The 24119-nt window shown below is 39.4% G+C and overlaps 1 protein-coding gene across 2 annotated transcripts in view; it reads left to right on the top strand.

The window, feature by feature from the left end:
* The window catches only part of LOC136877226 (uncharacterized), a 124539-nt gene that overhangs the window by 56257 nt on the left and 44163 nt on the right, over positions 1 to 24119 (top strand). For both annotated transcript variants that reach the window (XM_067151078.2, XM_067151079.2), the window contains exons 3-4: positions 367 to 575; positions 16959 to 17192. In XM_067151078.2, the coding sequence (XP_067007179.2) occupies positions 367 to 575; positions 16959 to 17192 (443 nt within the window). The remainder of the gene's footprint in view (positions 1 to 366; positions 576 to 16958; positions 17193 to 24119) is intronic.

Here is a 24119-nt window from a genome sequence, read left to right as displayed (position 1 = left end):
CATGATGTCAAGCCCGCAACCTGCATATCAGTTACATAATAAGTGCAACTTTATACCCTGCTAGTGTTATTTATACAGAATGTATTTCTTGAATAGAAGTCTTCATTTGAACAAAAACTGTAATATTCACAAACATTTACTAAAGTTCCCTTACTTTACATATCAAGTCACCATTTGATTTTCATCTAGATATACATTTGTTGTTAAGGTACCTCTGCCAAGTAATAGTTCTGGAAGAATGATTTTGTGTGCATTTTGAGTTATTTATGGTATATTAGTATTCCTGTGAATGTGAAAGTTTACAGATCTGAAGACATAACAAGTATTCTTATCCTCATGAATATAAATGAACTTTTTTTTTTGCAGCAACACGTCAGATTGTAAAGGGAGGAGGCTGTATGTACACAGTGGCAGTTGCTACGAATGATGATACAACCATGGTACAAATTCCTGTCTCAGTTCATTGTACTGGAGATGTTCAGTCTGCTTTTGGGGTACTTCCTCAGCTGCAGGAGCATTCTAATTCTCAAGGCCATCACCAGTACAGACACACAGAGAGTGAACAGTATACACAGGTGAGCTTACCCTTGTTAGTTAACTTTTACCCCTCTTTGTTTGAAATTGGTTAGAGCATCTCATTAATAAACTCTGAAGGCTTGTATATTGTGTAGCACACACGATATAGCTGCTTCCCACCTTATTTGACCAGGTTGATCCCTTGCATTGCCAGAAATTTAAGACTAATTTGAAAGTCTCAAATGCTGTCTGTACTTGGCCTCATGAAGACAACTGAGGGTGATGAGATTTCTCTTTCAGCCATTCTAGAAATAATTTCACAACTTGAATTCCTGACATTGTTTAGATGGTGCTGAACTTATACACTGAGGATACTTCCTTCCCATTCCTATAACCAGTTAATTACAATACACATACCAGTTGGAAAGAACGAAAAGACCTCCTGTGGGTGGGGGACGCAGGTGTAGAATGCACCCACGGTATCTCCTGCCTGTTGTAAGAGGTGACCGAAAGGGACGACCAAGGGTTGATGACATTAGAACTACAAGATTACGTGTGATTAGTACCATTACGTGTGGAACACCATGGATCTACGTTACTTCTGACTAGTACCACCACTGTGGGTCTATGTTACATAGGAGCAGTACCATTATGCAAGAAACACTATGGGTCTGGGCGTTATTTGTGATGAAGGCCATTGTGTTTACTCCACCGGTTGGTTCCACTGTGTTCAGAATGGGTCTGCATTACCTATGAGTAGTACCACTTTATGAGAAACACCATGGGTCTAGTTTGTCCATAATTAGTTCCACTAAGTGAGAAACACAACGGGTTTGGCTGGTGCCCATGATTAGTACCACTATGTGAGTAAAACCATGGGCCTGATTGCCTGAGATTAGTAGTGCCATTATATGAGGAACACCATGTGTTTTTTGTTGCCTGTGGACGTTGCCTTAATGTGTGATACACCTTGGGTATACATTGCCTATGATTAGTACCACTATATGAGCAACACCATGAGTATACATGACCTGTAATTAGTTCCATAAATGAGGAATACCGGCACCCGTGATAAGTCTCACTATATGAGAAATGCCACAGGTCTGCATTGCTTTAAATAGTACCCTTATGTGCAAAACACCATAGGTTTGTCTTATCTGTGAGTGGTCCTATTGTGTGTGACATACCATGGGTCTACATTCTTACAAGTTTCCACAAGTCACAAACTTTGCAGGTCTCTAGACATCATCATTATCATCATCTGAAAGAGACTCAGTGAGAGTTTGCAGGAATAAACCTTCAGGTATGCCCTGGGGTCAGCTTCTTGACATTTAGGATAGTTCTACTGTTTTCTATGAAAGAGGCAAAATTATCTTGTAACAAACAACACTGTACATGTAGGTAGTCCAGGGTCCAGTCTACCATGTCATCAACTTTTATATTGGTTTTAATTTCTTCCATATTTTTCCATACTACCATTACTTTCATTTTCCATTTGTTTACTTTTAATTTCCATTGTTTAAGAGTGCCTGATAGGTCTACATGATCTTTCATCTTTGGTATAGCGAAAAAATGTGCGCTCAGTTAGTTCAGTATCATCTATTTGAACCATGCTTGAAACTATGAGATTCCTTCACATCTTAAACAGGATTATGGTGCAAAAATTACAAAATTGAGGAGAAAGAATGTGCAGCCAAATAAATATGTTACACATGAAAGAAGGGAGATGTCTGAGGTCTGACTTTTAAAGTGGAAAAAGAAAGTAAGTTGAAGTGTTATAAATGGGATATTTTAGGCAAATTAAAATCAAAATACTCTCAGGATTTTAAAGAAAAGCTAGGAAGAATTCACATGAGAGTAGGAAGAGGATGCTATATGACTGTCAAGAAGCTGACTCCACAGCATACCTGAAGGTTTATTCCTCCACACTCTCACTGAGTCTCTTTCAGATGATGGTAGTGATGATGTCTAGAGACCTGCAAAGTTTGTGATTTGTGGAAACAAAGACAGATTTTTAAAAAATTAAAAAAAGTTGTGGGAGACATAATATTAAGTCAATGAAGATGCATTTACGGGGGGTTCTGAGCCCGCCTACTCTCAAATCTTTGAAAATTCCCTCCATTTGTGAATTTTTGCTTGTACAGAAGGTTCACGCTTATGAAAAGAATCAGTCACATCAACCAACTAGCCCAGTTCCATTCTTTTCTTCAGTTTCAGCAACAGGGATATGCAGAAACACCACTCGAGATCATGATTTGCTTCAATTTACTTCTCATCATTCTTGTGCAGGTCCTACAGTTAGTAAAGTTTACATTACCATTCCACTGCATGTGAATGGATGAAGGAATTAAGCACCTCTCACTCTCTATGATGTGCAGATTTTTCAACAAGGGAGATACGTGAGAAACCTCTTGAAGGTGTAGAAGAAGCCTATTGCAAACAGACGTATGTGAAATCAGTGAAAATATGCAAGCATGAAAGGACAATATACGAGGTTTCTGAGGTGTAGAAGTAGGTTATTTACTCTTTTGTTGTGAATGATCCTTCCTTACATATTATGTGTACTTGTATATTTCCGTGCACTCAACTACCTGTGGGTGGAGACCGTAGAATAACACTCACCGCATCACCTGCCTGTTGTAAGAGGCTCCAAGGTTTCTTAACTCTTAACCCTTAGCCCTCCATTTCTTTCTGAAAATGCTTGCATCTCCTGCTCCATTTTAAAATCTGCTTACAGTGGGTTAAGTGACTGGGTAAACATATGGGCAGCATATTTATAAAAATCAAATAAAACAAATACAAAATAAATATAATACAATTATAATACATTACTCAGGTGCATCTTCAGTATTTTTAACCCTGAAATTATCTCAGTCACATCATCAGTAATTGTGCTTAGTGTGGAACTTCCCTAAACATTTACCAGGATGTAATCCATAATTTCTTGTACATGCATTACAGAAAAACACTGTCTTACATCATCATCCCTTCACTTCTCAATCACTGAAAACTGCAGTCTTTATTCTATGCGGATGATAATAAATGAAATGTGAACAGCCATTTAGACCATACAGGGGCATAACCCTCTGAATGTTTACATTGGTGTACCGGTTAGTTTCATGCACAATTTCCAGCAATCAGTCATCATTAACTGAAAAGAATCAAGTCCACTTTTGGGGTTAGTCCCATGGTGTGGTTTATAACTAGACATATCTCTGAATGGGATTCAAGTTGAAGTACGAATCACGGTAATCCTTCCAGTCATCGGTAGAGGTACCATCACTGTTATTTCATGTCATTTTTTCCTTATCAGGGTCTGAATTCACTAGCCCAGTCTAATTCTGCAATGACTTCATCACCATTTAATTAAAAATAGCTCCCACTATCACTCAGATCAATATCACTTTCATCTAAATGTCTTACTAATTACTTCTCATGCTGCTCGAACGACGCCATGTTGCTGAGCAATGTCTGTTCACAAACTTGCATGGTCTTCAAAGAACCCTCTACAAAGCGTGAGTTCATAGGCATTACAGCAATACAGGACTTCAAATTGTATCTGTGATTCATGCGTGTGTAAACCGACAAAGGAGTTATCGTGTTGGACATTGCACGACACAGGATCTGTGTGGGATAATTTCATTGTCAATCATGTGGCCCACCACGTGACTTCTAAGGGCTAACCTGGTAGCGTGGGTTGGTGACCACGGAGCCTTCAGCTGAGTCCTCACATTGCTTCCACGTACTTGTGCCAGGCTCCTCGCTTTCAGCTATCCTATACGACCTCCCTTGGACAACCAGAGGACTTCGAGGACTCTGATAATGAGGACGCCATCCCTTGGCGTACCCTAGCACCACCGTCATACCCCACCGGATTACCAGTGCTCGAGCTGCAGAGGGTGTACAGGCTGGCGGAGGCGCTCAAACAACTGGTGCCAGCCACACCCTCGGGGCGCGACCAGCACGAGGCCCAGGGCATCCTCTGGGCCTTGTCTAACTGGAATAGGATGGACCCGTCACAGTGCCAGTATTTCTATACCAGAGCCTCGATATTATACATCGCCTTGACAGAGGGTTGGAACATGGCCATACAATTGGCCAACGCTACAGGAGACGACCTTATCAACCTTCCGCCTGCGTTCCAGTTCCAGCCGCCCACCAGGGCACCTACGGTCAGCTGTGGCACGTCTCGACGCGGCAGGGGCTGCAGCGCTCGAGGTGCCCGTGGTGGGGCCTCCGGAGGGACCACCTAGCTGCGACACTTGGGAAAAGCCTGCCACCTGGGGTGATCCAGCAGCCGCTTCTATGACCTCGGGAGTTGTGTGTTGTGTCTTGTGTTTTGTTACGGAGTACGCCGCCTTGGTTCTGTTCTTTGCAAAGTGGTATTCTCATTTGTAATGTATTTTGTCATGTTCTTGGACCGGTATATATATTTTAATAAAGCACTTTAGGGTCCACCGTGATGGTGGGTTGGAGGGTGCCTTGGCCCGGGAAAGGGAGTACCCGATTCCGAGGTAACCACCCGACTTAGCCCTCTCGGAGATTTCTTGCTTCAGCTCCTGGTCGCCACGCGGCTCTTGCCCGTGCTGCCGCCGGAGGGTCTTGGGCCCTCTGCTAGGAGTACAAACATTCCCCCGACAGCTATATAAGCTGGCGGGGCGGGCGCCCAGCGAGCAGTTTGCTGGTGACGGGGAGCAGAGGTCTTCTTCTGACCGCAATGGTATTAGAACATTTGAGGCCTAGGGAGTCATTCATTTTCATGCCCTTCGTAGCCCTTGTCTTTCTTTGGCTGATACCTTCATTTTTCGAAGTGTTGGATCCCTTCCATTTTTTTCCCTTTGATTAGTATTAATAGAGGATTGTTGCCAAGTTGTGCTTTTTCTTATACAATAATCACCACCACCACCTCTACACACACTTTCACACAAAAGAACCACTCTTTCTCATTGAGGACAGAATAACCTCAATTTTGCTAGAGAGAAATATTTAGAAAATGATACTAAGTTTTTAAAATACTTTTACCTCATTCAGCAGTATCCAATTTCTTCTCTTCTGACATATGGTGCTGAGACATGGTTCCCAATTAAAATTGAACTAAGTAAACTCGTGTCCTCATCCCGAGGTGGTGCAGCTCTTTTCAGGCACACCCCCGTTGGAGGTGAGCTGCGTGTACCATTTCACCCACATACCAGCCCTCCTACCATTCCTAAATTTCTGGCAGTACCAAGAATCGAACCCGGGCCTCCGAGGACGGCAGCTAACAACACTAACCGTTACGCTACGGAGGCGGACAAAATTGAACTGAAGGATGTATAGGATGTAATCTCCAGGAAGTAGAGCTGGGCCAGCCATAGTAGCAAGACCTAATCTCCAGAAATGAAGGAAGACGGTAACAGAGAAGAGGACGTCTGATGTCTGTGGGACGATTATAGATGAGAACTGCCCAAGATAGAAGAACCAGGAAAGTAATCGGGGAGGCCTTTTCTCCAAAAGGGGATTGAACAGTTTCTGATGATGATAATGATGATGATGATGATGATGATGATGATGATGAAGAATTGCTCTTTAAGCATATGTGTGTGTGTGCCATTCTCATTGTTTATACAGGGGTACCTAAAATGACACAGGAGATATGCAGAAGAGTTCAGTTAGCTGAAGGGTTATACCGGAGTATGAGATGACAGTTATGTATTAAGAAAGTGCCAACGCAATGTGAGGAAATCATCTTCCTCCTTTTTGCTAGGACATAAAATGTTTTGGAACCAATTCATAAGATAAACAATTTTTAAGAAATGATGGCAGTTTTAATCTTTAAGTTCTTAAATCTGTAAAATAATTTATTTGCCTGCCTGGCATACGCATTGTTGGTAAATTTAACCATAATGATTGTTTATTCCCATATTGACTTGTGTAATCTTCCTCTTTTTTTTTGCAAGTACATCAAATGTTTTTGAACCAATTTATAAAGTAAACATTTTTTAAAGAATATGTATAGAGATTTTGCCAGTTTTAATTCTTAATTTCTTTACCTGGCTGGCATACTCACTGTTGATGAATTGAACCATAATGGTGTTTCCCTGTTGATGAATTGAACCATAATGGTGTTTAATCCTGCATGGACAAGTCAATTTGCCTGATCAAACTCACATTACGGGATAGTTCACATATCAAGTACATTCCTTTAAAAAAATCTACACTGACTGACAGTGACAATGCAACACCAAGGAGGAGTGGTTCGAAAGGGATGAAAGTTGGGGAAAAAACAGAGACGGCACGGATGAATAATTGATGTTTATTTCAAACCGATATGCAGGTTACACAATGCGCACGGCATCGACTCAGTAGGATGTAGGACCACCGCGAGCGGCGATGCACGCAGAAACACGTCGAGGTACAGAGTCAATAAGAGTGTGGATGGTGTCCTGAGGGATGGTTCTCCATTCTCTGTCAACCATTTGCCACAGTTGGTCGTCCGTACGAGGCTGGGGCAGAGTTTGCAAACGGCGTCCAATGAGATCCCACACGTGTTCGATTGGTGAGAGATCCGGAGAGTACGCTGGCCACGGAAGCATCTGTACACCTCGTAGAGCCTGTTGGGAGATGCGAGCAGTGTGTGGGCGGGCATTATCCTGCTGAAACAGAGCATTGGGCAGCCCCTGAAGGTACGGGAGTGCCACCGGCCGCAGCACATGCTGCACGTAGCGGTGGGCATTTAACGTGCCTTGAATACGCACTAGAGGTGACGTGGAATCATACGCAATAGCGCCCCAAAGCATGATGCCGCGTTGTCTAGCGGTAGGGCGCTCCACAGTTACTGCCGGATTTGACCTTTCTCCACGCCGACGCCACACTCGTCTGCGGTGACTATCACTGACAGAACAGAAGCGTGACTCATCGGAGAACACGACGTTCCGCCATTCCCTCATCCAAGTCGCTCTAGCCCGGCACCATGCCAGGCGTGCACGTCTATGCTGTGGAGTCAATGGTAGTCTTCTGAGCAGACGCCGGGAGTGCAGGCTTCCTTCCACCAATCGACGGGAAATTGTTCTGGTCGATATTGGAACAGCCAGGGTGTCTTGCACATGCTGAAGAATGGCGGTTGACGTGGCGTGCGGAGCTGCCACCGCTTGGCGGCGGATGGTGCTGACGTCACTCGGGCTGCGCCTGGACCCCTCGCACGTGCCACATGTCCCTGCGCCAACCATCTTCGCCACAGGCGCTGCACCGTGGACACATCCCTATGGGTATCGGCTGCGATTTGACGAAGCGACCAACCTGCCCTTCTCAGCCCGATCACCATACCCCTCGTAAAGTCGTCTGTCTGCTGGAAATGCCTCCGTTGATGGCGGCCTGGCATTCTTAGCTATACACGTGTCCTGTGGCACACGACAACACGTTCTACAATGACTGTCGGCTGAGAAATCACGGTACGAAGTGGGCCATTCGCCAACGCCGTGTCCCATTTATCGTTCGCTACGTGCGCAGCACAGCGGCGCATTTCACATCATGAGCATACCTCAGTGACGTCAGTCTACCCTGCAATTGGCATAAAGTTCTGACCACTCCTTCTTGGTGTTGCATTTGCTCTGTCAGTCAGTGTATTTAGGGATAGTTTTGGCAGGTATTATCTTAACTGCTAACTTTCCGGGGTCGTGATTTCTTCCTCAAGAATTTTTGATACATTCTCTGAGTCATTATGAGTACCGTAAGAGACTAGAAGAGTTCAAGTGCATGGAACTTAATAAGGAATGCTTCTTTCAAAAATGAGATGAACAATGCTTTTGTCATCTTTCCTGACAAATTCCACTTTGCAGTCGAATTTTCAGCCTTGAACATACTTTCCTCAACTCTTTTACTTATATTAGGGGGCTCATAAAATGACAAATAATTTGGGCATTAATTTTCCCAATTTTGACACTATAGGCATTATGGTGTATGACTGTGTGGTTACGCTCTTTCACTGTACAATGCCTCTTACTTCAGATGTTCCTTTAACTTCCAGAGTTCTTCCCTTTGCCATTTCTAAGAAAGTCACTTTGCATTCTATATCGGATCCTCATTAAAGTTAAAATTGTGGTCATTTTTAAATTCCTGAATTTCTTTATCATGCTTGATATTTTCTTTAACTTGTCTTTCATTTTTGTAGGTTCTTATTTTATAACTAACTAATGCATAATGTTTTTTAAAACAAAGGAACCCAGTTGCACTTGGTTTGAAAGAATTCTCATCCACTTGTAATTCTAACGCCTTTAGAAATGCGATCTTCTAAAGGTCTCTTTCACTGTTTAATTTTCTGTTCATTGCTGCATGAATTCCTGGAAAGTTCATTCGTTTATTTTCTCCATTTTATTCTTGATTGATACTTTCATGTTCGACAAGTCCTTCATTTTGAAGAGTTGCTGTTCACTGGTGAGCCAGATATATGTATCATTGATGACCATGATCTGTGATTCAATTTCTTCTTGTGATGTTTAGGTGTTCTCGGAAGTACCCAATAATTCATATTTTTTCTTTCTTCTTCAAAAGATATTTCTCTATGTTTTTTCTTTAGAGGAGTGTGCACTGATCATGTCTGTTGTGCACTACTGGATTTCCCTTCGGAAGACAACTTTGTGAAACATTGAAATAAAGACATAAATCATCATCTGGCTGGGGGTTGATATGATGAACGTTGAGTATTGTTTCACTTTCCACTGTTTCGGAAACGTAGCTTTTCATCACTCCACAAATGTCATTCGCTGCTTCAGTTTATGCCTCTGAAGCATGTGAACTTTTATAACCCTCATTTTCAAATATTTCTACAAGTCTTCTAGTCTCATTTATTTATTTTATTTTAATTTTTTAGCCAACATAGGAGTACTTTAGTCAGGTTTATGGAGATAGTACTATTTCAACCTTTCTAAACGTAATTTTCTTTCTGCTTCTGGAATCACTCTCACTGTTTTCTGCTAGTTGATTTTTGTCTGTAGTCTAGTGTGGCATTTAAAATTTTCTGTTTTAATATGTAACTCTCATGTCTTCTTGAAGTTCTGTGATCAATCTAATATTATTCTTACTCTTACTCTTCCATAATTTTTCTATTATTTTTGTACTGATTCTATTTTCTGGTGACCATATTAGATGCCCTAAGAATGATATTCATTTCTTTTTCATTTTGCTAGTCACAAGTTCTATTTCTTTATAACTGTTTCATTGGAAGCTGGTATCCAACATCTGTTTACTTAGTAATTTTTATTTAAACATGTTTTCACTATTCTCCTTTCTAACTTGAGTACTCTATCTATTGCAAATGTGTTTGTTGTTTTGAATAATGTTTAACATGCATATGTAATTTGTAGCTGGGTGACTGTTTTGTAGTGTTTCAGTTTGGTTGCTATTGAGATACACTTTTTATTATATGTATTCATGGCAACATGCTATGCTCTAACCAGTTTATCTATTGTATTTTGCCATGCTGGTTTCTCGTTCAGGTTATGTGATTTTTTCTCTTAAATATTTAAATTTTTTAACAACTTTTATTTCTTGGTCTCTCAGCTTAATTTTGTTTGCAAGCGGAAGTTGAGTTAGAATAATTTCTGTTTTTCAAATGAAATTTTCAAACCAATGTTTTGAGCTATTTCCTGTAAAGATTTTATTTGTTATTTTGTTTCCTGAATATCATTGACCAGAAGAGCTAGATCATCAGCAAATTCTAGACTGTTCAAATGTATGTTATCCTTCTGGGTTCCAGTTTTTATATTTTTCAGGTTGTTCTTGTACCATTCCTTCATAACGTACTCTAGTGTACAGTTAACGAGAAGAAGTGACAATCTGTCACCCTGTCTTAAACCAGTTGTTACCTAGAATGGTTCACAAAAGTTCCCTGAACTTAATTTCAGAAACTGTATTAGTTAGAGTAAGTTCATTCAATTTGATTAGCTTTGGGTGAAGTCCGAAATGTCTTAACATTTTTTAATAATGATGGCCTGTGAATGGAGTCGTAAGCTTTCTTGAAATCTATAAACTGTACCAGGAAATGATAGTGGGTTTTGGGCATGAGAAGGATCTCAGGTAGTGTACGGTGTTTTCGGAGCCGATACAGAGAAGGATAGAATCGCAGGGCGAATAATAGATGGTTATATCTTTTTCTATAAAATTTATTAATAATATCAGTAGATAGATCACCCTGCAATCTTACTGTAGAACTCAAATCTATCATCAATATTTGTCAAAATCAAAGATTTATATCGTGACCTTCTTGAAGTCAGTTTGAAAATAAATATCACTCCTTCATGGTGGTGGTGGTGATTATTGTTTTAAGAGGAAGTACAACTAGGCGACCATCCTCTATATAACACTAATCAGAGGGAAAAATGGAAGGGGGCTGACACTTCGAAAAATGAAGTTATCGGCCAAAGGAAGACAAGGGCCACGAAGGGCGTGAAAATGAAAGACTCCCTAGCCCTCGCAAACCTAATAGCGTCGGGGTCGGAAAAGAACAAGAGTTGGCCAAGAGAGGTCGGATAGGATAGATGAAAGTGAGGAGCCTGGCACAAGTAAGTGGAAGCAATGCCAGGACTCAGCTGAGGGCCCCGTGGTCGCCAACCCACGCTCCAAATTTCAGAGCCCCTGGGGCCCCTTTTAGTCGCCTCTTACGACAGGCAGGAGATACCGTGGGTGTTATTCTACTGCCCCCACCCACAGGGGGTCACTCCTTCATGGGACATTAATATCCTACAGTCTTTTTAAATCTCGTGAGAACATAAGATATCAATTTTGTACCTAGAGTCTTTCTAAGTTTTAAATCACACAAAAATGAACACACACATTTACATACCTGCTAACTTTCCCGATTTAGGCGGGAGATTCCCGATTTTCGACAAGTTCTTCCCGCCTCCCGATTATTCCATTATTTCTTCCTATTTTAGCTTATTATTGGTGAACTTCAAACATTTGTTTTCAAATCCCGCCATTTCAGCTTTGTATGCCATTGGCCGGAAGTCCTTCGCTCATTGGCCACTTTCAAATGAAATATCGACGTTTACTAATACGTGAAATGCGCGCGAATGTGCGATGTTTATTGAAACCTGTATATCGCGACGCGTGTATAGATTGTCGATCTCTCGTGCTATATTCATGTTCGTTCACATCAGTCTAGTCGATTCTAGAGACTAGTCGCTAGATTTGAAGTCTTTTTTTTTTTGGTAATTTAGTGACAGAATTTCAAGGATAGCGACTAGTGACTTAACTAGAAATTTTAGGAACCATTTGGAGACAATTCTGGTGAATTTTAATTTATTACTTTATAAAAATAGCATTGCGCTTCGCATAATCGCGCGGGCGCGTGATGTAATATATTAATCTATGCCTTTGCTAAGTAATGGCCTCTGAGTGCATGACTGATTCACACGTGTGGAGCATGGGTTCTTATTATTTTCGGTCTTATCAGAGACCGATCATCTCACTCACACACTTCCTGTGAGGGAATAGAGATGTGTAATTTTTAGCCTTGTAGCCTCGTATAACAACATCCGGTTTTTTTTGTTTTTTTTTGTTTTGTTTTTTGCTAGTGGCTTTATGTGACACTGACACAGATAGGTCATATGACGACGATAGGCTAGGAAATACCTAGGAGTTGGGAGGAAGCGGCCGTGGCGTTAATTAAGGTACAGCCCCAGCATTTGCCTGGTGTGAAAATGGGAAACCACGGAAAGCCATCTTCAAGACTGCCGACAGTGGGATTCAAACTCATTATCTCCCGGATGCAAGCTCACAGCCGCGCACCCCTAACCACACGGCCAACTCGCTCAGTCACATTCGGGTTTTGAGATAATGAGTATTATAATATATACCATAGTACTCCTGTATTGCGCAAGACATGTAGAATACGCAGTTTTGACCAATTGCTTCTCCTGATTTTTCCTGATTTTCGTATCGAAATCTCCTGATTTTTGGTTTTGTAAAGTTGGCAGGTATGCATTTATAAAAAAAAAATTAGTAAAATATTTAAACTCTTGTGGAGTGTCTCTCAGTTTGGATTGTAAGAAATGATAATAAAGCACTTGAAAACCCTAAAGTTTATCTAGGTAACATGAATTTGAATAAATTATTAACTTTGAAATAAATTTATCACAGAATGTGAACTTCTTTGATATAAGGAGAAAATTATGGAATACTTTTCACACGAAGCACTGATAACATCACTGTATTGGATTAACTGTTTGGTAAAAGTCAGTCAGTTTGTAGTTACTCACTCAGAACAGAAATAAATGTTGAAGTTGGAGACTGCGTCTGGAACATTCCGCGGAGTGTGGAAGAAGACTCGTACTCGGTGATGTACTGTGAAGAGACCACATCGACGTCCCTCGATGGGTACCATAGACGAAGGAATGATGTTCGATGTAGCAGGATGTAATATTTCGCCAAGGTTTTCGTCACTCTTGGAGGTGATATTAGCACACGGAAAGTTCAGTTGGCACTATTTAATTCAGTAATCACGGAGATTATTACCACTCACTGTTGTGATACACAGTTCTGTTTTAACTCTAATTTTACGATTTTAATTAATATTTACAGTCCTTGTGACACAAAACACAGTTCATAATCGTCACTGATTACGTCTGAAATTATGATTGCAAAGTAATAAGCACAGTTCAAACACTTGAAAATGTAATTTGCAGTAGTTTTTATCACAGTGTCTGAACAATTGTTGTTCGCAGATTAAGGTGATTTTGTAGTCACGTTTATATAACACTAGTCTGAATTATTTAGTATAACTATAAAAAGTTCTTAATGTTCCCTGAGTGTATTATAGTGTTGATCGAAAGATCGAGAAAGTTCACTGGGAAAAATAACAAAGTCTTGTCCTGTTATGGAGCAAATGTTAAGAAAATAAGGTTACACACAGTTCACTGTTATACTGTCTTAAAAGAATATGTCCTAGAATGGTTAAAATTGTCGTAAATTATGATTTCCGTTTTGCCACACACGATAATTTAAGATATCGTCATAGTCCACAATTACACGAAATTAGTAAAGTGTACCAGTCCGTAAAATATCAGTAACTTGAATTCTCACTCCGAATTATGGTCTTATTCAGTCAATAATTTCACAAATGTTATATTACGGAAACGTCTAGAATTTTACCGTCATCGCGGTGTATTGGAACTTCACGTACGGTACTAGTTCAACGGCGTTCGATCATGGCCATAACCACGTCCTCGTGAATCGCGACGGAGCATACTTTCTTCACTGACGAGACTGCACTGACAGACTGTACTCGCCACACAGGTCAGACTGCTCTCTCCCTGGCCTTGGCCCAGTGGCATATATATATACACACGCCAGATGGGCGGCGCTATGAATCAGCTGACGGAGGGGTGTTCATTCTTCCCAAACTTTAAATCGTTATATTTCGAAAACTACTGGATGGATTGACTTGAAATTTGCAGGGAATTACTTCTATAATGTTGGCTATAGTTTAGTGTTGGTCTCATTTTAATCGGTCCAGGCGTTGAAAAGTTAATGAAAAAATGTCTAGAAATATCTGTAGGGGAAGTAAGCAGTAGGCGGCGGTGACGTCACTTGACCTTGCTTGACTTGCACGTGAAGTGTGGTAGGTACTAGAACATTCTTTCACACCGCTGCTCACGTATCAGAATGGAATTGTATGCTGGAAATAAAGTTCTTAATTTATATGTGCTAGGACCTAGGCCTTCCTGGTACAAAACGTTATTGAAAGGGGCTTGTTTCGTTTTCTGTAATATGCCATGACTAGCTTCAAAGTTATTATTTGTTCAGAGCAGCTTCTCCAAGATCTGAAGCCTCCCTGGTATTCACCTAACTCTTGATCCAGTTGTTCTTTAATCCAATTACTGTATATAGTATCGTAGAGAAAATCTTATACGTGCAGTCAAGGATGGAAATACCTCTATAGTTGTCTGGATTACTTCTTTCACATTTCTTATGAATTGGAATAATTAAAGCTGTTGTCCATTGTTCTGGGATTATTTCTGATATCCAAATCTTTTGTAATATCTTATGGAGAGATGTCTTAGTTGCACTGCTGGCATTTTTCCACATCTGTGCAAAAACCTGGTTTTCTCCACATGCTTTGTAGTTCATTTCCTTAAGCACTTCTTTTGGTGTAGGTGGGTTTATATTTTCTGGTTTAGTTTTTGTCAGGGTGCGTATATCAAGAGCTTTTCAGGTTCATCACTGTTCAAGAGCTTGTTAAATGCTTCTGCCATGATTTCTGCGTTTTCCTTATTTTTCCTTCTTTATTTTTCAACAATAATGTGGGGGGGGGGGGGTAATATTTTTGCAATTGTTTACCAAAGGCTTTGTAATCATCTCTAGAATTGGTTGTAATAATTTTCCTCAATAGAGTTTATTAAATCTTTATGTAATTTCTCTAAGTTCTTCTAATAGTTTGGGTGAATTCTTTTCTGAAATTCTTGAGGTTAGTGGTGTTTTCTTCTTTTTTTATGGGCTTGAAATTTCAACCAAGTTTGATTTCTTTCTTCATGCATTCTACCGCAATCAGAGGTCCACCAGGCATGTCTTTTCCTTGGATTTAATGGAGCTAGATCTTCTGTATTCGGTTTAAGAATTGGTATTAGGTCATCTAAATTGTCTGCAAGTCCTGTAGTTCCTGTTCTTTGCCGATACTGGGCATTCTGAATTAACCGATGAGGGTCATATGTCCTTTTCTCTCCAACTCTGTTTTATATTTTTCTTCTTAATGGAGTAAATTTAATCTTGATTTTAATTAAGTAATGATCTGAAAACCAGTGTCCATTCCTCTTAGAACTTTGACATTGTGGATTTCCTTGTGAAAGAATTTGTCCATACATACGTGGTCTAGCTGCCATTCCTGTTTTGTCCAATCAGGATGTTTCCAAGTTTTAAGTTTGTGTGGTTTTCTTTTAAAATGTGTAGATTTGGAGATTAGTCCATGGGTTCTGCAAATTTCTATGAGTCTTAGGCCATTTCTGTTAGTATACTTATGAGGACTCCACTTTCCTACTACATCTCGATACTTCTTTTCCTTACCCAGTTGAGCGTTAACGTTCCCTATAGGGATCTTAATATTATTCATATTTATTTTATTCATTGTCTGATCAAGGTGATCCCAGATATTATTGACTTCTGGCAAAGTTTTGGTTAGGAAATTTTTTTTCATTGGTAGGAGCATGACATAATTATGATGGTGTAAAGTTAGTTTGTGGTTTGTAAAGTTAGAATTGCAATTCTCGGTGAGATGGCTTTAAAATCAGTTACGGAATCTATTATTTTCAAATCTACTATAAATCCCGTACCAAACTGGGGGCAATGTTTCATGACCCTTTGGCCTGGCTTCCCGTTGTACACTCTATGACCTTGATATTCAAACATATCTTCTGTTAAATTTCTCATTTCTTGGAGCCTTACCAGAAGAATATTTTGCTTATCTAATTCATCTGTGAAGTTCTTGAGCTTTCCGGTTTTCAGTATTGTGCGTTGCAATGTAGTTAATATGCTTATGTTTGATTCTGTGTTTGATTATATGTATGTATTTTTGAGTGTTCTAATTCATACTTGTCTTTTAGGCAACTACCCACCGAATCTGATGTAGTCTTCTCCATCCTGTAGGGGGTTGGACGGTGGAATTCTTTTACTAAAAGACTTTTCCATATCTGACTATCCAAGTTTATCAACCTTAAGTGGAGCAGGCTCCGATTTACATTGTTAGCCACAGAGGATATTTATTTATCTGCCAATAACATTTGAACAGATGCTGTCGGGGTACCGCCAGTAACATGTGGAACCGTCGTGCCCTTTATTGCCTCAAGATGTTTATTTTCTGGCTTTACGGCTTTAAGTCAATTTTCCTGTTTTTTCTGGGCTTGGGACCGGCAACAGCAACTACTGAGCTACTCAATCCACCCAGCAGATACTCATTTAATAAATTAATTTTGTCTCTAACATCTACACCATTGTGCACTGTCTCGCTTCCTATAACACACAGGCAACTGGCAGTCCATGTAAATGCATATAACCTTGCAGCTCATCATGTAATGGCCCTTCATAACATAAGTACGTGTTCATAAACTAAGAAGCACTTGGCTTGCAATTTTTGCATTCTGTTTTTTTGTGTGCAAAATATTCAGTCCTGCATTGCAAAAATGTAGATATAGGTATATTCATTCAATAAAGGAGAATCAAACATTGTTAGAACATAATTTATTTTTATCTGGCCTATAAGAGTGGTTTGCTTGTTAGTCCATTTCCTGTCTTTTTGTAATAAACGGACATAGATTAAACCAAACTCGACATTGGACATTACTTATCTTGTCTGATATTAAAACTAAGCATCATATTAACATTCAAAGAGTACAGACAGAAGGATTATTTTATATTTATGGAAGTGTGTGTTATTTCTGTCAAAAACTGGCTGATAATTATTGCTTTTCTTCTTCCAGATACCTGGTGACTTGCAGTGCTTGGTCAGTACCAACAATCAAGTAGATAATAAAGAACCTTCAAGTAATAATCCTGAAAATCAGTCAGAGGTGATTGCTCAACACCAGACTTCACTGGACATTAATACTATGTACTATAATGATATATTCAACTACCTCACAAATAACACTATGCCTGAAGGTGCCACAGCAAGTCATAAGTTACTACTCAAGAAACGAGCTAAAAATTATTCTGTAAGTCCAACCTCTGTACTTATAATCTCTTTCTTACACTGCTGAAGTGAAAGAAGCATATGCAAATACGTGCAGTAGAATAGTGCTTTTTATAGCTGTTACATATTTCCTTTTCATATATATATACTTTACATTATATTTGATTGTACAGTACTTGGTCATCAGTTGTTGCAATTACAGCAATTACAGTATTTACTATTATTATTATTATTTTTTTTACAATCTGCTTTTGGTCACACAGACACAGATAAGTCTTATGGCAACACTCCAAAGACATCAACTTGCCTGTTATCTTTAGAAATGAGCCTTCCACCTACAATTTCATGTTTCTCATCTGTAACTTTTTCGTAGCTTACAAATTCCTCTTTCTCCAGAATGAATACTCCCCCTCCCACCGTTCCTATCCTATCTCTACGATACACACACCAGTTCTGTGAGAAAATTTCTGCATCTATTATATCATTTTTCAGCCATGATTCAACTCCTATTACAATATCTGGTAAATATATATATCTATTAAATTACTTAATTCTATTCCTTTCTTTACAATACTTCTACAGTTCAACACTAACATTTTTATGTCATCCCTGCTTGACTTCCAGATCTCTGTACCCTTATCACTGCTCCCTAGACAACCCCATTTCCCTGAATGTACCTCCCTATTACCCTTCCAAAGAAATTTTCTAACTTATATGTACCAGTGCGGTTTAAGTGAAGGCCATTTGAGCGCAGATCCCTGTCTCCTACCCACCCATTAGGATCTAGAAATTTCACTCCCAGTTTCCCACATACAGTAAAACAAAATCTCTCTGGTAGCTCTTTTGTAAAACATATACGGAAGACAATTAATACTAATTTATTAACCACATTTACATCAAATACTTAAGAAGTTCAGGCACACAATAGCACGCGGCGATGATTGCTAACTGCGCAATAAGCTAAACATAGTAGCTCAAGTTCAAATATATACTTTACATTGTTGCCAAGACAAGTCCAACAGTCTCTCCAGTCATGGCCGACTTGATGCGTTCTCTAGCTAGCTCCTTACCGGCCTTGACAATCAGGTCCACGCACTGTAATCGGAGTAGTTACACAGCTCGACATGTGGCGCTGGCAACCTACCTATTTGCGGTAGAAATGCATACTTCTTTATGGAAAATATATTGACTTTGATTGCCAATTTATCGTAATTTAGAGTTATGGAGATTGTTTCATAGGTTAATACTGTTGAAATGATTAATTCTGAGGGTTACTTTCGTTGATATTTGTCAAAATGATGTCAAATGAAACTGCGGGGAGATGGACTAGTCCAGCTGACATTCTGATATTGACTCTGATTGCCGATGTATCTTAATTTAGGCAAATAAAGGAGTATGTTGCATTGACTAATATTGTTAAAATGATTAATCCTAAGGGCTACTTTCATTCATATGTGCCAAAATAACGTCCTGAAATGAAACTGCGGAGAATGGAGTAGTCCAACTGACGTTCCTTAACTGTGAGGAATAATAGTAATCATTTTTATTATCATGGCATTTAGATACATAGCAGAACTTACCACAATACTTTTGTCTTCTGATATTAATATTGAGATTAAGAGTAATTGTTCAATTAGAGTTTTAAAATTCTTCAATCGCTGCTCTCAGGAAGGGGGCTGGATAAAACATAAAAGTCTTACTTTTTCCATATTCGTCGTGTGCATAACATAAATATTTTGACACAAACATGTTTAAATTTTAATTTCAATATATATAGTTTAAGATTACATTTCATTCATTCCTTTCATTGGAATTTTAAATACCGGGTGAGTTGGCCGTGCGGTTAGGGGCGTGCAGCTGTGAGCTTGCATCCTGGAGATAATGGGTTCGAACCCCGCTGTCGGCAGCCCTAAAGATGGTTTTCCGTGGTTTCCCATTTTCACATCAGGCTGTACCTTAAGGCCACGGCCAGTTCCTTCCCACTGCTAGCCCTTTCCTATTCCACCGGCGTCATAAGACCTATCTGTGTCGGTGCGACGTAAAACAAATAGCAAAAAAAAGGAAGAATAATTTTAAATAAAAATTCAGTGAGTGAAAAGTATTTTGAGTAAATACATTGTAAACTGTTCATTGCTCAGGAAACAACACTTCGTACGTTGTCCTTACCATCGTAGCAGTAGTGATCTTACTTGTCAATGTTTAAATGTTAAAGTTCAGATTATCTTGGATAAAAATGTGTTGTGTTGCTGTCATATGGCAAATACGACACTGCCTAGAGGATTATTCTATGAAAGAAAATTCATGGGTAAAAATACCTGATTAGCGTAATTAGCTACCACTCCCGCAGGCCCGAGTTCGATTCTTGGCCCTGCCACGAAATTTCAAAAGTGGTACAAGGGCTGGAACGGGGTCCACTCAGCCTAGGGAGGTCAAATGAGTAGAAGGGAGGATCAATTCCCACCTCAGACATCCTCGAAGTGGTTTTCCATAGTTTCCCACTTCACCTCCAAGCAAATGCCGGGATGGTAACTAACTTAAGGCCACAGCTGCTTCTTTCCCTCTTCCTTGTACATGCCTTCCAATCTTCCCATCCCCAACACAAGGCCCCTGTTCAGCATAGCAGTTGCGGCCGCCTGGGCGAGGTACTGGTCATCCTTCCCAGTTGTATCCCTGACCCACAGTCTCATGTCCCAGGACACTACCCTTGAGGTGGTAGAGGTGGGATCCCTCACTGAGTCCGAGAGAAAAGCCAACCCTGGAGGAGTAAACAGAGTAAGAAAGAAAGAAAGAATGAAAGAAGGTAAATACCTGAAATAGAAATGGAAAACTACAGTAAGATGAGAGTGCTAACTGCTTTTAGTCACTCCATTGTTTTGTGCTGGTCTACAGAGAATTTTTGAAATTATAGTGTCCCTTTGTTCTTTTTTTCCTGTCCGGAATACAAAAAAAGGCACACAGCGATACACATTCAATCCAAACACAGTTAAAGAAAAGCAAATCACCACACCATTAAAAAACTGAATTAGCCCATAAATTAAAATTCTTATTTAGGACGAAGTTACAGCAAGAAACCACTTTATTCTTGTTTGCATAAACTTTTTGCTCGAAGTACGAAAAGATGCACAAGATATATCACGAATTCCAAGATTTGTAAACACAATTTAAAAAATATATAATCACTACACTACACAATAAAAAAATAAACTCACTAGTGCATAACTATCAGCTCTCAATATCAAGCCAACAAGCACCTCATTGCGAACACACTGCCAACATTTACGACAGCAAAACCATATAAATAAAACTGGAAATGCGGCAATTTGCGGTATACAGCTTCCTGTCAGTGGGTAGGAGGCCAGCGCTCCAGCAGCATTACGGTGAAACTTTCCAATTACGGCTTTATGCTGGGCTTTACAAGCGATTGTCAAGGCCGAGATAAGGAGCGCAGTGAGGGATCCAGTCGCCCGTGCTCCAGCCCACTGTTAAGGGCGTCCAACAGAGCAGCCAAGCTGAACACACAAAAATCACTTCAATAAAACAAATACCACAACAAATGCAATAAGAACAAATGTACAAATAAACATGTAAGAAAGTCACTGTCCCAACATTCTGGCTGCCAAGAAATATCAATTTCTTAAAATATAAAACTGCAAAGGCACACATAATAAAGTTGAAATCAGAACAAATAATTCAGATCAAATTACACTAGGCAAGTTCACAATACAACACTCAGTATTTACAACACACATAAATCACTCTTCGTCGTTTGGAAGAGGGTACGGTTTATTGATAGGCCTCTTCAGTATCCCATGAGAGGTGCTGACGTAGCCACGCACAGTAGTCCATCTGATCCTGGGTGAACGTCCGTGATCACGCCAGTTTCCACATTAATGGTGGAAGATTATCCTCCTTTAACACCACCAGTGCACCAGGTTGCACATTTGGACTGGAGTGTGTCCATTTGGATCGTTGCTGAAGGTGATACAGGTAGTCGTTCGACCAGCGGTGCCAGAACCTCTGCATGTGCTGCTGTAGTATTTCCCATCTAGTCAGTAGGTTAAGCTTAGTATTACCTACATCTGGCTGGGGAATGGTAGTGAGAGGTGTGCCCATCAGGTAGTGACCTGAAGTGAGGACTTCAAGGTCATCAGGGTTGCAAGACAAAGTAATGAGGGACCTGGAATTCAGGCAGGCTTCTATTTGGCAAGTGAGGGTGGTCAGCTCTTCATAAGTGAGACACATAGTTCCATGACGTGGCGAAGGTGGTTCTTGAAAGACTTCACGCCAGCCTCCCATAACAAGTAACTAACCTCATATTTTAATCCGTATTGAAAGTCTGTTTAAATACAATAAACAATGTTTTATTATAAACCACCTATTCAATACATTAAATACATTCACCATTAATATAAAGTTATAAGCGGGACATGTTTCGCTCCCTTATAGAGCATCATCAGCCAATCTAGAATCTCAAAGGTTGGTTTATGTTTACAACTAATGACTTGCAAACTATTTGTACATTTTACAATCTTAAACTTATTTTACTAATATCATAGAAGGCAGAATCATTGGTAGCGTGCCTTATTAACTAGAATTTAATAGTGGAAAAGTTGATAAAAATACATTCATTTAAAATTATGGTAGAATAAGTTTGCTCTCAAATATTTACAAACATTTGGTACTCGTATGTCTAAAATCTTGAAGAATGACTTGTGATTCAATCTTAAGAATGTATGATTAGGTCATTGATATTTAAAGTTTAAAACATGAGATTGGGCTAAATGTTTGTTATCCTTTGAGGATAAGAATCTATGACATTCTAAGATTTCATCATCTTGTTGATTGTAACATGTGACAGGTTAAACTTTAGTCTTTAACAAAGTTTGAACTTTTGTTTTCATTTGACACCAGTAGATTGAGTATATATTTGTTGACATCAATGATCAAAGCTTTGAAGCAATGAATTAAAATGGAGCGTAGTTAAAAGGGATGTGATTCGACGAACAATGTAGCTACAAGTTGTTATATAGGCTATCACTTGTTGGCATGTCTGTAACAAGAAAAAGGATTCATGTGAGTGTCGAATGTTGTGTTACTAGTTGAGTGAACACTTAAGGAAACTTCACTTACCCCTCCAATTACTGCTTGTCTGTCTAGTGTTGTCTAAAGTTGGTAGGGGTTGGGGGGGAGGGAGTAGGGATGGGCGGAGTAATGTTAGTAGTTGTGGCTTTGGAAGGGGAGCGTTTAGAGAAGGTGCAGGGAGGGGTTGTGTTCATTAATGTTTTATAGTTATTGGTTGTTTTTGGGGGCAAAAACTTTATCAAAATTAATTTTCTCTAGATTAAGTGTTTGTAAACGTTTAGGCAATTGTTCATGTAACAGATTTTTTATTTCGATTTTGAAGTCCAACTTCGGCGCAGTCGTTGAGGTCTTCACCGTAACCCTGGGAAGGGACCCTTACCAGATGTCGCACACTGAGTCAGTGTGCTCTGGGACTCGCATAGGCAGGGGCGCCACTCCCTGGGAAGGACTGTCTCCCTAAAATTGCACGATAGGAACTAAAGCAGGCAACGGAGGTAATAATCAGTAGCAAGCAACAACAGAAACTGAGCAAGTATGCTGAGATTTTGCATTCTTCAAGAAAACATTATGCGCGCTTTTATAGGTTGTTGGCAAATGTCACTATCTCACCATTTTCCACAAACTGTTTTCAAACAAGTCTCCATTGTATAAAACTTTTGTTTTTAAAGAGAAATGGAGAATTTAAAACGAGCATTTTGATTTATTAAAATATACTGCTTCCATATTGCCATTGTATAGGTGAGAAAAATGTTTAAACTATAGAAAATCTGTAATAGGTGGCATTTCTACTGAAGTTCAAGATAGGTTTGAAATACTTGAATATTGCTCTTCTCAAAGCAAGGTCGCTGCAAAGGCCTATCTTCCTGTAAAACGGTTAGGAATACAACTTGTTGCCGAGGAGTAAATGTAAGTGAAAGTTGATCACGAAATTTTTGAATTCTAATAATATATTGTACAATTGTATGTTGTTAGATAATTAACAACAGTCTAAAAAAGTGCAACTTAAAGAGAAATAAATAATTTCCAAAGAGAAGGTCTTCATAAGTTTGCATTAATTTGTTACAACAACATTATATAAGAGAGAAGAGAAAAATGAATGAGGGAGTGACTGATAAGGTAGATCAAAGATTACACTATTCACTGAGTTGTGTATTACTGTATGTACGTGAATAATCCCTGACACTGAATAATCCCCGCACCCTAATTTTAGGAAGGATCATTATGAAAAAATGAAATGAATTAAAATTCCTTCCATCGAAAGAGTAACATAGGCATAAATAAACATTTCATATCACTCCACAAGGTCCGCGTGGTCGTTGCACATATATGTGTAAATTTACAGATGTAGCTGCTTTGCGTGAACATATTTGAGATGATAAAAATACATTATCGCTGCTATAAAATATATTTGCCATGAAAATTAACAAGTATGGGGGCTGTTTTCTTCCATCTGCAGTTACACAATGCATAACTGTACGCCTTTGTTTCTTATTCCCGCCAGTTCTAACCGTGATGTTGGATGCACCTTTTTTGTTTGCAGTATAATCAAGCGGCATTTCGAAGAAATTTTGTATCTGGTCCATGTTGCCTATTTGTGAAAGTATATGAGTTTTTCTTGCATAAATTGATCACATAATTTTGGAAATTCACAATTTTATCTTCATAATCTGTTGGAAGATGCTGCCCGATGGTAGTTTTTCTTCGAAAATTATAGCCACAACAAACATAAAATCGTGAAAGTAATCCACGACTAGCTTTGAATCCCGTAACACCTAGTTTTGTGCATTTGATAGGGTTTTAAGTTGGCACATTTCACTCGTAACGTTACATCCGAATTGACTCTTTTCTTCGTTATATGCACATAATC

The sequence above is a fragment of the Anabrus simplex genome, chromosome 7 (assembly GCF_040414725.1).
Source record: "Anabrus simplex isolate iqAnaSimp1 chromosome 7, ASM4041472v1, whole genome shotgun sequence".
Classification (NCBI taxonomy): domain Eukaryota; kingdom Metazoa; phylum Arthropoda; class Insecta; order Orthoptera; family Tettigoniidae; genus Anabrus; species Anabrus simplex.
This window is presented reverse-complemented; position numbering and strand designations above follow the sequence as displayed.